Here is a 16,758-nt window from a genome sequence, read left to right as displayed (position 1 = left end):
CTAACGTAAGATCTTCCTGAACTGCAAGGATGATCAATTCTGTTTCATACTAAACAGACTACAACACAAATGCAACAATATCCCAGTATGGGTGACTGCTTGTTTTGCAGTACAGGTGAATTAATTTCAGTCTAGATAGGAGGTAATTGGCTCCACAATGTTTTACTGTATTGTCTCCACATGTTTTCAGAACTTACAAGTGAATAATATCCTATTATTATAATTACATTCAATTACCATCAGAAATACTAAATTATGATAATAAAGAAAATGTTCTCTACACTATGTCCTATGGACATACTCAAAAGTTTTATCTTTTTGCTAGATCTAAAAACTATCCAACATGCAGTCTTAATAAAAAAAATTTAAGTAGTATTATTAGTGTGTCAGGCACCTCCTTGAAAGATCTAAATTTCTTTAGTTAACATTTATTTTTACTAATGGCTTATAGCACAGATTATCTGCTTCTGATTTAAAATTGTAACTACACACCTTGCAAAAAAAAAGAACTTACAGTTGTAAATTGCATCAGTTTGCTTAAGCTGTGGGAATAATTCCTGCAGAAGCCAGACAAGCTAAAGAAGCAAATAAATAAAACTTATTTATCAGTGTCTAAATTTGTCACCTTCATTATCTGCTGAATGATGAGAATACTTAATATCAATGGGACGTTCTACCGAGCCATAGAAACTGTCTGCATCAGAGCCAGAGTCACTGGAAAAGAAAAGACAGAGTACCTTCTGCATTACTGTGGTGTGGGTCTTGGAACTGTAAACATGTCTGTTAGAAGGACTGCAGCACTGTAAAGGAATGCTGGAAAAACAGAAGCAATCTATTCCCATTTCCCAGCTAACAGCCAGATATGTTGCTGCTGTCTTTTAAAAGCTTTTATTTATTTCACACAAAGCTGACATTTTAAGGTTTTTTTAGTAAAAAACTTATTTTTTGTCTTGGTATTCTTTAAACTATGTATCAGGAAGGCCTTTCATTCTTGGGCCTTACTGCACCTGTTTTTATTTAACAGTAATTCAACTGTAGGTGCAAAAAGTCTATAACACCACTGTCAAGAGATAGTGCAAAAGGGATATAAAGCAAATAAAGATTAAGGGTTTATACCTGAATTCTGTTATTGTTTCTTTCTTCTCATGGTAGTGATCAATTTCCCTCCGCAAGGACAGCATCCAATTCTAAATAAGAATAAAAACACAACATTCAACACATCCATCTTTAAACAGTTAAACAAAGATGCACAGCATCTGCCCTCTGTAAGTACAGAGTACCTGTGCAAGGAACTTGCACTGAAATAGTATTTAACTGTAACACTATACTGGGAGGACTTATCAGTCAAATGTTTTGGCCATCTAAAATGCTATAAGAAGGTATTATAATACTAAGCTTTGAGTTTGCGTGTATCAAGCTGTTATTTCTAAAGCCAGGTACTTGTTCATGGTATGTTCATAGGTGAGAGATTTCACTGAACAGTTTTTCATCCTTCCATCATTCAAAGGTTTAACATACAAGTATTTTGTTCCTTAGCTAAAAACCCCCGAGGAATATGGGGAAAACCATGCCATCTAGTATGTCGCTTATAGCCGTTTCCTAAATTACAACTTGAACTAACACTAACTTAATAGTTAAAACTTCAGACATGATTTTCAGAGGAGTCCAAAGAACTAGGTATACAAATTTCAGTGACATCTGAATATCCAATTCATTTAGATTTTAGGGAAGTCCAAGATTCTCTTTCTGCTTCAAGGAAAAGTATATTGCAAAAGAAGAAGAAAGTGACCTTTCTCTCATCTTCAGAAGAAGCTGAAAAAAACCAGGTCCTATGCTTCTTGCTAATGTGAACTAACTTGAAGGGAAACACATTGCTCGATGTTGTCTCCTCAGCAGCTCGCATAACCCTGAAAAACAGAAGCACCAATGCAAAAAAACCTTTAGCTATGAAATCAAGGCTGCTGAGCAATTCGTGAAGCTCTGATAGGAAGCAGTTTTACTTACCTCATAAGTGCCTTATGAAAAATAACCCCCAAGCCCAAGAAAGCACCACAAAAATCCCCATATGTGTGTTTGTAGTACTTCTCCATTAAAGTTGTAGAAAGGACAATGCAGGAGTGCTAACAGGAGAAAGAGAACTACTTAAACCACCAGCCAGACTTATAAATGGATGTTTTGACCTGTTCAATAGTTTCAATGAGTTGCATTAATTCACAAGCTTCACAACATAGTAAGAAGAACTCAGGGAGCCTTGTGATCCTTATTTCAGAAAGGCACAGAGCAAAAAGCAAAACAGGTTTTCCATGAAAATAAAGGTGAAGTAATATCAACTTAACTTTTCTATTTTTCCCTTATAAACACTTTCTTGCACTTTTTTATTACATTAAAACAAGCATAACTCAGCCTCTTCCAAAACCTGTATTAGATGTTTTGCTTCTTTCTGTTTTTTCCCCAGAGGAGTCTCCAGTGAGGAAATTCCTTCCACACACAAAAATCTGGCTGCAAATAATTGCTGTAAAGCTTTGGAGCAAATGAGGAGACTAAAGTCCTAAGACTGTGTGCAATCTAAAATTAACATTTATAAGATGTATTCAAGCATAAGCCTTAGAGATCTCTGATAAAAGTTTTTACAATCATTATGGGCCTTTCTTTCTTGTTCCTAAATTTTTAAAATTTCCTCAAAATACAGCATTTCCATAAGTCTTTAATATGTAGGGAAGGTAGCTTGTAAATGTAGAGGGGGAAAAAAAAATAGATTCTTAGAAACATTTGACTTTTGGTTAGTTACCTAATCAAGGTAACATTGTTTTGAAGAAAATATATCTAATAAACACCTTGAAGCTGCCATTAAGAACAATGTCAACTGCAGAATTCTTTCAGAATTAGAAATTGCATCTTTTTTATAACCCCAATCCTACTTTCAAACAGGAGGTTGTAATTTTCTGCATCTGCCCAGTCCAAACAAAGCCACAAATAGAACTGTAAGTTACTTCCCTATGTAAGGCTAATAAGGATGTTAATGTAGGAAGTACCCATTCTGATAGCACTGGTTAACTTGAAAGCAATTATTTTTGTCTTCAACCTAAAAAGCAAATATTATGGTTTATAACATCTAGCAAAACGAGTCAGACATTTTGCACATGCATCTTCTCATTTATCACTTCCATAGTTGATTCAGTTTTGACACTAGCATTACTGAATCAGTAAGTCCATAAATATTCTTTTCTGATTCCTTTCTATTTTTGTGGCAATAACTGAAATCACTATAGAACAAAGATTGTTAAGTCTGAAAGAATCCTCATCTACCTGGATGTGCAAAGTCTGCATTAAGTCACTAACAAGAGTAAGCCCATGGCAATTTTAACAGCTGTACCAGTTAAATTACAAAAGATGAAGGCTATACACTTACAAAGCACAGGAAACATCATATATACAATTTGAAAGGAATACATCTCTTGGAATCTTGAGATCAGTGCCTAACCCAAACAACAGACGTAGCTGTGTTTAACTTCACTGGAAATGAAAACCGTAGTCCTCTGCATTAAGTAAAAGGAGCTTGGGTATTAAATAATTTCTTTGGTACTCACCTGTTGTAACCATTCAAAGAAAATGCACCCTGTGGGGATGCAGATGTGCTGCTCTTAAAATAGTAAATACAGCCCTCATGGATAATCACAAATCTCAATGGCCCTGAAAAGAAAAAACACGAGCAATATGTAAAGCCAAAGTCAGTACATTAACTAGAATCTCTTAACTTGGGTAGAATTATTGTTTAAGATTTCAGTAATCTTAATAATCATTATAAAAGAACACAAACCAGTCAAAGTGACAGCTTGTGATGATCAGTCACATGGTAAAGCTGTCCATTCACAGAGCTTCAGAACTAAGGGTAGTATTTACTTTCCTCATTTGAGAGGCATCTGATCTGATAACTTCAAAAGAAGCTTAAGAGAATGCAGATCTGACCTCCACCTGTGCTCCTTGATTACAGGAATAGGCTAATGTAAGATCGCAACCTAAAACAAAATGGGAGGAAGGTAGCCAGAGGCTACAAATACATATTTATGTCCATCCCAAAACCACCATGACAGTATCTCACACTCTTCTTTCACCTCAAGTACATAAAACTGCCAATGAAATAATGTTTTATTTTGGTTTTTTAAAGTGACTAACACTCCTTCCTGTATCAAAGACAGTAATTGTTGTCCTTAACTATTTAAGTATAGTTTAGTTATAAACAGGGATAGCAAACAAGTAGCATATAAATAAACCCAAAGTCTTAAGTTTTATCCATGTAAAAAGATTCTGATTCCAGAAGCACTTACTGGTTTTAAGTACAGCCTAATGTTGGCAGTGAGAAAATTTCCATTTCACAACAGCAGCATGAGATGGGGATATTTTTCCAGTACAGAATAAAAACTGGAAAAAAAAGCTGAGTACGAATTTATTTTAGAAAAGAATATCTGAAACTGATGCACATCCCGGGAATCTGTTTGTCTTTAAAAGCTTACTTGTGAACGACTTGACAGATCTAACCAAGTAAAAGAAAATCAGCCACAGCATTTATCATCTAAGACTTACAGTTCCTAAGCAATTAAAGGAAATTCTTTCAATATGGGTTCATATATATCATTCATACATACATTCCAGTTTGACATATATCTATATATTACTATTGTAATCCACTATAGACAAAGTAACTGGAAGAACAGCTTCATCAAAGTGTCTGCTAACATGAAATGTGTTAAATGTCCCAAAAGGCGAGCATTTAAAAATTTACTTAATACCTTATTCAACTTACACTTCAAGATCTGCAGCTGGGTGCCTCCTTTTTTATGAAGATACCCTGATTTGGTCACTCCTCCAGGCATCGTCAAAAGGTTTTGTGCTCCAATTGCCTTCATTGGGACTGGCCAGACCTGCTGCTGTGAGGCCATCATTCTGCAATTTAGGATGATTAAAAACAGTTTAAAATTTAGATTTTACTTTAAGAAATGAGTACCAAGAAACAAAGCTTGTTCCCTTAAACAAGTTTTCCAAACAACTAACATGCTTCAGCAGTCAAATATGTAGCACAGACGGGTGTTCATAGATTCCAGGAAGTTTGTAGTGTTTAAAAAACCCTGGTGCAAAAAGTCCCAATTTATTTTTATACAGCTCTCAAAAGTGATTGACAGTTGTTGAAACAATGGAATAGTGCTTAGCAAATGTTATTTAAGTATTTATGTTTTAAAAGTGCTCCAGATAACATTGTGAGACTTCATCAGGCAGGTGACTAGAAAAAAAGTATCAGTTTCTTCCCCAAAGTTCTACGCCACACATGTATACAAAAAGGAGGGAATCAGCAGTCATATTTTAGTAACTGCAGTATCCCATACTATTTACTCCTTGTATTTCCATGGTTTATTCTGAATGAAAGTGTTAGCATATAATTTCATACTGGATGTCAACATGACCGCATCCTGTGCAAGTGAAGTTCATCTCAGATTGCTACAGGCATCCATTTGATTTATATATTATTAATGCCATGCTCCACCAAGTACCTTTGCAGTTACCACTCTTTCTGCAGTCATCTTAAACAGGTTACCAAAAAAATTAGTTTCTTTAGTAGTATATTTCCACCTGATGTATCGCTATGAGACCTTTCTTTCTTCAACTGGCAACAAAACTAGGCTAAAAAAATCCTACTCTGTAACATAGAAAAGAAATCACGCATGAACTGAATGGGAAGTTTGACCTAGACATAAAAGGTCTGTTGTCCTCAGGTGTAGGGCTAGAGACCTTTTCTAGTAAAAGGCAAGCTAATGAAGTTCAGTTAATTAGTTTCTGATAAATGAATGATGATTTAGAATTGAAAAGCTTTTAATGGATGACTGAAATGTAATGGATCCTGTTTACTTCTTTCCCCAAAAGGGATAGTAAGGGAAGTCAATAGTGTAGCTCAGTACAGGAATCCAAGAGCCTAAAGCACAACACAACTACCCGAGCACTAGTCTCTCCAGCCTAAGACAGCAACTTGAAGTACCCATACTGAAAAGAATAAGCAAGTAATACAGTTTTGTTGAGGGATTAATTGCAACAGCAGAGTACAGATCTGTCGTATATGTGTTAGAAAAAACAGAAATGCAGGTCAATTGATCTTTCAATGGATCACCTTAGGTTATAGATCTACCTGCTTACCCTTTGCTAATGATGCAGATGTGGGGAGGAGTTGAAATTGCTAGCTATTTCTACCAGGAGAATGTAAACTCAATTGAATTCTCTATGCATAACTTACCAAACTAGAACTTGCTCACAAAAATCAAGTTTTAGTCCCCAGTGTTGTAAAACAGGCACAAGCAGAGAAGATAGGGTCCAAGACTCTAGAAAGGTTCTCATAGCAGACACTGCAAAGCACCATGGTTTCCAATTTTCCTCCAGGACCCTCCTGCTCACCAAAAGCTAAGTTACTTTTATTGTATTCGGCTATATCCTTCCTTCTGCTATGTCCTCCCTGTTCTTATTATATGATTGAGATCTTTCCAAGCTGAGTTATTCCTTCTTCCTCCTCCCCCACAAGGAAATTTCTAGCAACAACATGTTAACAGGTCCAAGAAGGGGCTAGGCAGGTATTTCAAGCTTTTAAGAATTAAAAAAAAAAAAGCAAGAAAGCTACCCCCCTGCTGCACATACCCACCCCCACACCCCCCAAATCCTTCAAGTTTTTTCTCCATGTCTTACAGAAAAGTCAGTGAAGGAAATGGAAAGCATTAACTAGCTGGCTGTTGATGCCAAACCACACTGCAATACTGCTAGGAGTGATTTCCTTGAAATGAGGAACACAAAAGCAAATTCTGAGCTAAATTTTTCTTTTAAGAACAAGCACATCAACATTCTAATATTAGAAATTAATTTATGCTTAAGTTATTTCAGTCTTTTTCTAGTTATATTAAAAAAAGATTAAGTAAAAATTGATAATTTTTATTCAGATAAATATACTCTGGTGTCAGTTTTCTTGAACTAACTCTAACATTAATGTCAATGCCATCCAGCACTTTGAAGTTCATCATGAGTCTTCAAATCCTGTGTGCTTTTACTACAAAAAAACAAAACAGCACCTAGCCTTTGAAGTGAAACTGTTTCAGTTTTATGTACTTAGATTGAAAACATATCAGAAGAGGCAGAGTTAAACATCTCAGAGAGGTTACCCAAAACAACCAGTAAGCTGAGATTTCTAGGAAGCCAACGACAAATGCTGGAGACAAGGGTATCCCACCCTAGGTAAATACAGAAAACAAATGTTTGACTAGGTCAAGTTGTTCTTCTGTACAGGAGCATACTAGTTAGACTACTCACTAAAGCATGCCTGGATGGGGCATTTTTTCCTCCACCTGAAGAGCCAGAATATCAGGCAGAAGGGTGGGGGAATAATCATGGAAGCAGAGGAGCAAGTGTGTGTGGGGGCGGGGGTGTGTGAGAGGGGAATAAATCCAGTTCTACAGTGTGATGACTAACTACAGGATTTAACTGAGGTGAAAGGACAGCAGAGTATCAGGGTCTGCTTCCTCTATTCACAATCATTTCTTAATTTTGACTACTGACTATAAAACAGCCCAGAGAACAGAGACCAAACCTCTCAACTTCCCCATCCCAGCTAAGTGGATACAAGAAGATGGGGCCGAACTCCATGCAACCAAGTACACTTTATATCAGCTAAAGAGCCCACCTAACATACTGGGTTTTTCAACAGATTTAGAGGCTGCTGTGCCTGATTTCTGGGTCTCACTGTGGCTTACAGCACTGCCCATCACATCTGTAGGCTCCTCAAGCACTTTCATTTGCAGACACATAGGGAGGACTTTGGTATTCTAAATTGAAATGTTTCAGTTATGCTTCTAAAATACATTTTAACTACTTTGAATCTAGTCCCAAACAGATTTTAATTCTTTTCTTGACCGTACAAACCAACTCTGAAAGGACAGTAGATGCTGTTTTGCATCAAGCTGTTAGGAGAAAGCTGGCAAAGCAACGTAACCACAGAATCTTTATCGTAGAGATGGAAGGAAAGGTGAGTGCTCTTAAAGATTTTTCAGGTCTTAGCATCTACAACATGGCTGCCTTTAGCTCACTGAGATGCTTCCTTGGACTCTTGATATTCCTCTTCTTTTTTTAATACATTGATCGATGTTGCATTATCAGGTATACACAGAACTAACATTTCACTGCTTGCTATTGTGATCATTAAGAACAGAAAGATATGCCCAAGTTGTTTCTTACACAATCACATTCTTGCACTAAAGCCAAAAACCCCACTACACATTTTCACCCCAGGTACATAAGAAAAGTCTCTTCCACAGAGCCCGCGAAGTGCAGTCAGCGCCAAGCCATACTCTTTTTCTGATGCTGGTCTTCTGTAACATCACCCATGCACTGTTTTGTGCAAGCTTCTAGTAACGGCTACACACTTAATTCTTCTTTTCCCTCACTGAGGAACTACATGAATATTTTCAAGTTAAGTTTTCCATCAAGCCCCAAAACCTGTGCCTGTTGAATCAACCTTCTCTCCCACTGAAAGAACACTGAACTGAACCCTCTGAACCATAAGAGGCTGGCAGCAGGCAGTGAGAGGCTTTGCATCACTTTGTTTCTCAGATGATCCATGTGACATTTCTATGCCTGCGAGGGAGGTAATAGGCCTCAGAGTGTAGCAGAAGAAATGGTGGAACAGCAGTTTATAGGATTTGCTTCATCATTCAGACATGCTTATGGAAAGATAGAGTGGTGCAGTTAGCACTCTTGAGCACGATACAGAGCTTATACAACTACTGTTGTAATTACTTCATATGTACAAACTGGTCTGCCAGACTAAAAAAAAAAAACACAACAATTTGCGGTGTATTGTTAATGTATCAATAAAGTCAGTCCAAGTCTACCACATAAGTATACTTTTCTCAAACACTATCACAATGAGCTGGTTTTTTTTATTGTAAAGGACCATGAAAGTCAAGCAGCATGAAAAAAACATGAAATTAGACATTCATAGTATAACCTAGATGATACCAGTCTGATGCAGAACTTTCTCTGAATCATGACAATACTGTTACCAAGCTCAAAATATAAATGGAGTGTAGACTTCTATTATTGTGTAGTATGCAAATTAATACCTCTGTGAAGTAATTTTAACCTATCCCCTCAGTCAGTGTACATACAATAGCTACACTGGAGGCTAGGGTGTAACTTTACAGGCTAGAAGTCTCTCCATGAGTGAAAATAAAATTCTGCCACATTAAAAAATTGGATTACATTATAGAAGAACACTTACCACTTTTGGCCTTAAGAACTATTTGCATTCAGCCCAATTAAAGCAACAACAAGGTGATTCAACTAAGGATAGCATCCTGGAAGAGCTGTGAGACCTCAGTTCTTGCTTAACTTCAGCAGGAGCATATCGCAGATGTGATTACCTCCACAACTTGTGGTACATAAGCATAAAACCACATAACCCTCATCTCTGAAACTACAGCTGCTGACAGTTGTATTAAAAGTTCTCACTTGTTATAATAATATTTATGGTCTGTCCTGGAGCCCAGTTTGGTCATACTGAAATCAAATTAAAAAAAACAGCCTCCAAAGCTGCAGTACAAAAATGAAACCTGATCTGAATTTGTAACAAGCATCTCTATGCCACTTATGTCTGAGAACTTTCTAAAGTCCATGATGTCTCATAACCTCTAGTCTTTAAATTCTAATTTGAAAGTAAAACCTAGCAAAGCAAAATGCTAGTTTCCTTCTGAATATATAACTTAAATTCAACAATACAGATATAACATATAAATTACAGAAATGAATGCATTCCTCTCACAACGCAGAGGGAGACTGAAGGTTCAGTCTCTACAAAAGTCTTAACCAAAAATAAGGCAGCATTACATACAGCAAAACTAAAATAAAAGCTTCCCCAATGTGCTCTTAACAATTCCAAACAAAAAACAGTTCTCTGCTTCAACCATCTAAACATTTACCATCTGTTCTTAAAACAGCTTTCTGCAAAATTTTCAGGTCTCTCTTTCCATTTATTAACCATTCTCCAGTATTTCTGAAACACTCCTCCATCTCTCCCCTACATTTTTGGCTACACATTCCATTTCTTAATACTTTTAACAGCCGCTTTTGTAACAGTCTCTCAGAAGGATTAACAGCACAGTACAAACATTGTGAAGTCAGCAGAACAAAGGGAACAGAGAACTAAGACTGACTGAGATACACTGTTCTAAGCAAGTTTACTCAGTTTAACTTGCTTCAACTTGCTTTTCCTTTCTGGCAAATGTTTTCAACCAACACTTGCTTCATCTCTTCCCCCTTCAATTTACCCTTGAATTTTCTGCACAAGTCAAAAGTATTTTACCTCAGATACCATATCTACTCTTAGGTTTAGTCTGCTCTTGACCTAAAAGAGAAAAGATGACAGAAATACAAGCCACAAATATACACTAACCTGGTGACCTTGCCTGATCGACACATAGTTTTTCTGCTGACAGTTTCGCCAAACGATTGTTTCCTTTGTGATGACAAAGCCATTAATAACTTACGGCCCCTCTCAGGCACGGCAGGAACATCTCTGCACTTCTCCCCGTTTTGTGTATTATAAGGTCAAAAGTGACTGCAATAGCTGCTGTATGTTCAACACACAAAAGGAAAAGAAACCCTGCCCCAAGTGCTTGTGCATCTGCGCTGCGGCCAAAAGTGACGCCTAGGCAATGACTTGTTTCCTTTGTTACTTCCTGTTTCCCCCAGTGTTAGTGGGCAGCACTATCTTTGTCAGATTTCCCAACTTCCCAGAGAGGTTATAAATCCAACCCTGCATACTTCAAGCCTCTGTCAGACATCAAGCCAGAAAGCAGAGAGAATTTTCTAGTGCTCACTTGCTTCCTACTCACCTTCCAATCAACTATTTTCCCATGGAAGAGTAAGAAAGTAGTCCTTTTTTCTTACTGTGTACTCAGGCTCTTACCAGCAGAGGCACAGTTCAGAAATGCTGCCTGTGCTTCTGAAAAACCAGTGCTTCAGGTACTCATATTGCACCACAGAACTAAGATAAGTATTTCATCTCTGTATTCTCCCCAATAGCTGGAGCTTGTCCTTCCCTCTTCAATCCAAGAAATTAAAAATAGCCATTTTGAAAGATTACACAGCTTTAAAGAAAGTCTTGCCTGTACATCTGATGCTACACAAACCACAAAAGGCAATAAAATTAAAATCCAAGAGGTTTACCATGCAAGGGCAACACTTCTACAGGACAAGTATCACCAACAGATGATGAAGAAATGCTATTGTTTTACACTTATTTTCATCTGGACCTCTTAAAAGGATTCAAGTGTTTCACTGACTTTGTCTCAAATCAAACAATACCTCAGGCTAGAAAGTTCAAATAAGAGAAAAACAACTACCAAGTTTCAGAATGATAGACAAAAATCTACATACATAAATATGCCAAGTAAAGCACACTTCATGTATTTTTGGAGAAATGGACACAAATCTGTGCTCCAAAATATAAGGAAGATGTTTCTATATAACACCTTTTCTTTTTGATCAAAGCACAAAAGATACCGGCCATGGCTATATCAGCTAGAAAAGCAATTCTCAGTCTTCTCCCCAGGGCACCCATTTGCATTCCTTCCATAGCCAGGGTATATAGGAAGGGGAAGCAAACCACAAATATCACATGCTGCTTTTTAGCTAAAAGGATCAGCATATCAACAAAAAAATCCTAATGCTCTTTAATAAGAATTAACATCCAGTTGTGTCAGTGGCTTAATTAACAGATTTTTCACACAGAAAAGATATAAAGAGGGCTACATCTCAGCAGTTTAGGAGTTAAATTCACTTGCTTTATGTGCTACAGTATCAGTTACCAATTTAGACTCTGTGTTAACACACAATCCTTTAAAGCAATCTTTCCTCCCCCAATTCTCTGCTATCTAAGCATACTCTTCTAACTCTACATTAACATCTTTGCAACCTTTATCTCCACTTCAGTAAAAAAGCTGTGATCAAAATGACAGCGTTTGAGTATATAACACTGGGAAAAAAAATAACCAGTTCCTCATTCCCTTTTCTGGTCTGACACACCTAAGTCTTGGTTTTCCCCTCCAAACTCCCTTAGTACCATGCTCTTTGGCCCTGACAGTCTTATTTTAATTATGCCTCATTTATCCAACATGTTCCTGAAACACTGCTTTTCCACTCTAACCTTTCTGATGCTGTGTTCTCCCTTTCTTCACTTAAGCACTCAAATACAGAATTTTTCATTTCAAATTCCAAGATCCCCTTTTGATTTTTCTGGTGATTTCCAACACTATTAAGATGGTCACAGAGCTAGAACAGAAGCCATTTCACACATGCACACACACAAACTGATGTTCCAATGAGGAACAACAAAACCCCAAAAACAAAAAAACACCACAAATTTTAGATGTTTCATGGTTTTGGAAGAATGAAAATTCAGCATAACTTTCTAGACCAAACATTAATCAGAAGGGTTGTGCTTCAAAATTGCAAATAAAAAGTCTGAAGAGACATAAAATCTTTATGGATTTCATTAACATGTCTGTCAGGGAAGTGAAAAAGCATTAAATACATCCTCCTTCACAACACAAAATTCTGTCTTGTAAGGAACTCTGGTATATAGTTTGTTTTCAGACCTCTAACTTTCATTAGTCCCCACAAAAATCAGTGGTGAGAAGCAGCCTAGCACCAAGCTAGCCTAGGGAGAATTTCACTCAAAAGGAGTTACTTCATTTCTTTAATATTATGAGATTTCACTCAGATAGCCTGAAAAGGAAGAACTAAAGCATCAGGAACCAGCATTTGGATTTCATTCCAGCAGGGCCACTGTCTGCAGAAGTCAGCCAATCATCTCTGCCATTGTTAGGGAACAGCTCTTGCTCCCAGCGACAAGCAATCCTACTTTAGGTAACAGAAAGCAAGAGCAGTAAAATACAGGTCTAGCACTATGCTGTCCTTACCAGTACAAATTCACTGGTCTAGCTGAAGGGTTTGGCTGTCTCTGCAGCAAGAGCTTCCTCTTGCTGACCAATTTACAGGAAACTGCAAGAATGGACTGTATAAATAAAAGCAGTGCAAGAAAAGCACAGTAACAGGCAAGGCAGAAAAATTGCAAAGAAAAAAAAAGTAGCACAAAAACCACCTTCCTTCAGCTGCAGCAAGCAGTCAGCTCAATAGTCAAGTTCCACTCAGAATAATGTAAGAGTTCATACATTATATATTTCCACAAAAGCCTACAGTATAGTAAGGCATTAAAAAAGGCCACATTCTGTTAAGTTTTATTGACTTTAATAAGCTTGAATCAGGAGTAGATTACTATGAGTTTCATTATTTTATTAATTCTACCAAACTAGTTTACTCTCAAGTTTCTAGATCATAGTGGAAACAAATCCACTATACTGAGAGATAACATATTTGTCAACTATAAACTCCACACCTGCAGACTGTAAAAGAGCAAGTGTGAATTACTTGCCTGAATCCTTCCTCTGCTAGATAAGGCAGTCCTGTGAAAACATGAGTAATTGAGAGTATTATTTACTTCTGCTGGATGACCTGTAGAATTATAATTAAGAAAAAGAAATATATCAGCAACAAAGGGGAAAAATGAGGCCAAAACTTCCAAAAAAACTTCTTTCAATGCCAAAAGTCAGCTATGATTCCCTCATTCAGCTTACTTAGGAAGAGCTGAAGCTTTAATAATATTTTTACTTATATATATTTTTAAAGGTAGCTGAAGCCTTGATAATATATATTAAATCTAAAATTGAGAGATACTTCAGATCAAAAAGTTTCTGCGTTTCTATTTATACCCCACTGCTCTTACACTCCAAATATGTACACACAGATTGTTGGAGCTCACACTGGTCTGCAATAAATAAGCCATGCTTCACAGAAAGAGTGCATAAATTTTAAAACAAAGCTGTAACTTTCCTTGGTTGTTTCACCAAACAGCTTGGCACAAGTCCTGGAAGAGGATACACTGACTTTGATTTTGGGATATGGTTAATGTCATATATTGCTGAAAGGTTTGCAGACCAAAGTACAGGCACAAAGTATCTGCAAAGTATGCACAGTTTGCAAAAAACAAATTAGACTGTGTGGCTGGAAGAGAAGAACCTTTTGCAAACACTGAAATGTAAGAACTTTATCATTTAACAGATTCTCTTACATCAGCTAGCCTTGAAAAATAACCTAAGACTTCATACTGTTGTAAACAGGGATTGAAATAAGATCAGTACAGCTATCATTGCATAATATTTTATGTTGGCAATTTTATTATGAGTAGCTTTTCAAGTTAAGAGATTTCTATTGAATCAAAAGGCCCCTCAAAACTGTATAGAAGCGAGTTAACTCGGTGGCAAGTCTATGCCAGTCAGACTATACCAGTAACACTTGATATAAGGAACAATTAAAACGACAGGCAAGATTTTAAATGTTTTTGCTGCTTATCATGTTTCTTTAAAATAAATTCAAAGACACATTACCAAGCTTAGACTTCTATTTTTGTTTACTATTCAAACCAGAAGGACAGGGTCTTTATTTTTTTTAGCTGTTGCCTATGTACAAAGTCCTTGTAAAAAAGACTGTAAATGCAGCTATGGTTATGATTGACTGATACCTTTCATCAGTGCTCATAGAACAATTTGAACTAGACCATAGTAAAAAAAAAATTAAAAAAAAAAATAAAAAATCACGTAACCATGCAGAAGTACGATTGCCGAAGTCCTATTCCTGCAGACAGTTGTAATGCTGACAGCTGCAAAGGGAGTTTCCCCAAATACACATAGACACTTCAAGGGGGAGTTTCCCCAAATGATTTATTTCCTTGGCAGAAGTTTTCAATTCTAAGATATTACTGTTGAAACAATTTTACTGCTAGGCTGGTTTGTGATGAACTGCATACAATTCTATCACTAATGTATTCCTAATTGATAATTTAGGAAGCACTGCTGGACTACAACATATTTTCCACTTCAGTTTCAAAACACCTTTAAGCATTTAAGCTGGAAGACCATTGAACTTCAGTAAAAGCAACAACTAAAGGCTTTTAGAAATTTACAAGAGGGAACCAAATATCTGTTACCGTTTATAAAGTGTATGTGATATGTACATTTAACCAGCAGGTGTCTTGCCATGTAAAGTTAAGTTTCTTCTTAGGAAATATTTTCTTCTGTTTTCTTAGAATTTTACTTAAACCAATTTAAAGAACATTAAGAGTCCAAGGGGAAAAAAGAGAAAGGTGAAAACCCACCTTAGAGGCCTATACTTCTGTTCACCATTTTCTACCATCTCTGACACTAAAGCATTTTTGCAAGACATACAACATCCATCTGCTCATTTAACACTGTGCTTGTACAAGACTAACAAAATTTAGGTCCAAGACTACTATTTCCAGTTAAAGAGAATATTTCACGTTGAGCGTATATGCAAGTCAACAGAAAAATTACTGAGTATAAGCAATTCTAAAACATTCCTGCAGCAGGATATTAAAAGCAACCAAACCACATGAAGCTTATAAAGAAAGTCCTTCTGAATATCTACCAGCAAAAAACTGCAATGAGTAAACTTATAAACTTCATTGCTGACCCCAATAAGAAGCAATTGATTTAATACTAAAGAAATTCAGCAAGCCCTGGTTTAGAGGAAGCATTTAGTCATGTCAGCCCTTCCAGCCTGCATGTTCCCCTCTCTTGTGGTGGGCTGCAGTAACCTGTTATTTAAGAAAATACACCTCTACAGGCAAATGGCTACAGTACAGCCAGCACCAAAAAGGAAACTCAACTGTTGTCAGATCCTGGGAAAACAAAATGAGACAACCATTTCCTATTTTTATTTTGCTTGTGAAGAGACTATGTGATACAATTTAAAGACAAAGTATAAATGCAAAGACTCACTCTATAGTGCTGTACAACACAGTAGAAGGTATGTTTTAAGTAATGATGCAGTGAAACATCTTGGAGTTTGTTCTTCTCACGCTTGGAAACTCTGACTAGGAAGTAGAATCTCAAAATAAGCTAATAACCATGTAAGTGTAACTTACAGAACTAGAAGGTCCAACTAGGCTGTATTGCTAATGCTAAACCTTCAACAGCTTTGAAGCTCCTTGTGCTCAAAACCTCATGCAAGCAAGTAGGTGTACCAGAAACAAGTTTTCTTTATTCTGATTCCACTGACTGCTCCCTTTTAAATCACTATATGAACTTCTCTCAAGGGCATTGTAAATCGTAAGTATTCCTTATGACTTACCTCCTCCACGCAAAACACTAAATCAAGGGACTGAAACAGGCAGAGGCATGGATTACAATAGCCAGGATTTAAGGCTTCATCACTAAGGTAGATACTTTTCTGTTTGTTTGGGTTTTTTTAACATGCACTGGGGAAAGAAGAATCTCTGCAAGCTCATGCTTACCTTCTACAAAAGCTGAATTTAATTGTAAACACCAGATGTTACATAGTTGAGATTTTAGGTCAACATCTTAAAATTAAAACAAATGGACACTGCAAGGCTGCGCCAGAAAGACAGCAGTAAACAACCAATCTTAATTGGTAGGACATAAGAGGGAACAGTCATTTCATATCACTTAACCCTAAAAATATATAATCACATGCAATGAGCTGCTTCTACAAGACAAATTGGACAATGCCGTTTTATACTATCATTTCTTTTATGGAAATCACTACTTGCTTCAGAAGTATGACCAAAAGGACAAAATTTAT

The 16,758-nt window shown here is 36.7% G+C and overlaps 1 protein-coding gene across 5 annotated transcripts in view; it reads right to left on the bottom strand.

Annotated features, from left to right (window-relative positions):
* SH3BP2 (SH3 domain binding protein 2) overlaps positions 1-16,758 on the bottom strand; it is a 92,803-nt gene that overhangs the window by 7,848 nt on the left and 68,197 nt on the right. For 3 of the 5 annotated variants that reach the window (XM_027791047.2, XM_055794136.1, XM_027791063.2), the window contains 5 exons: positions 4,802-4,941; positions 3,588-3,690; positions 1,790-1,907; positions 1,117-1,187; positions 626-714 (listed from right to left, as the gene is read on the bottom strand). In XM_027791047.2, coding sequence (XP_027646848.1) covers positions 626-714; positions 1,117-1,187; positions 1,790-1,907; positions 3,588-3,690; positions 4,802-4,941 — 521 coding nt within the window. Of the gene's footprint in view, positions 1-625; positions 715-1,116; positions 1,188-1,789; positions 1,908-3,587; positions 3,691-4,801; positions 4,942-10,471; positions 10,950-16,758 lie in introns of those variants that run through there. The other 2 variants (XM_055794135.1, XM_013301967.3) reach the window with 2 other exon arrangements.

Source organism: Falco peregrinus, chromosome 2 (assembly GCF_023634155.1).
Source record: "Falco peregrinus isolate bFalPer1 chromosome 2, bFalPer1.pri, whole genome shotgun sequence".
NCBI classification, from domain to species: Eukaryota; Metazoa; Chordata; class Aves; order Falconiformes; family Falconidae; genus Falco; species Falco peregrinus.
The sequence above is the reverse complement of the archived record's forward strand: the minus strand, read 5'-3'. Positions and strand labels throughout refer to the sequence as shown.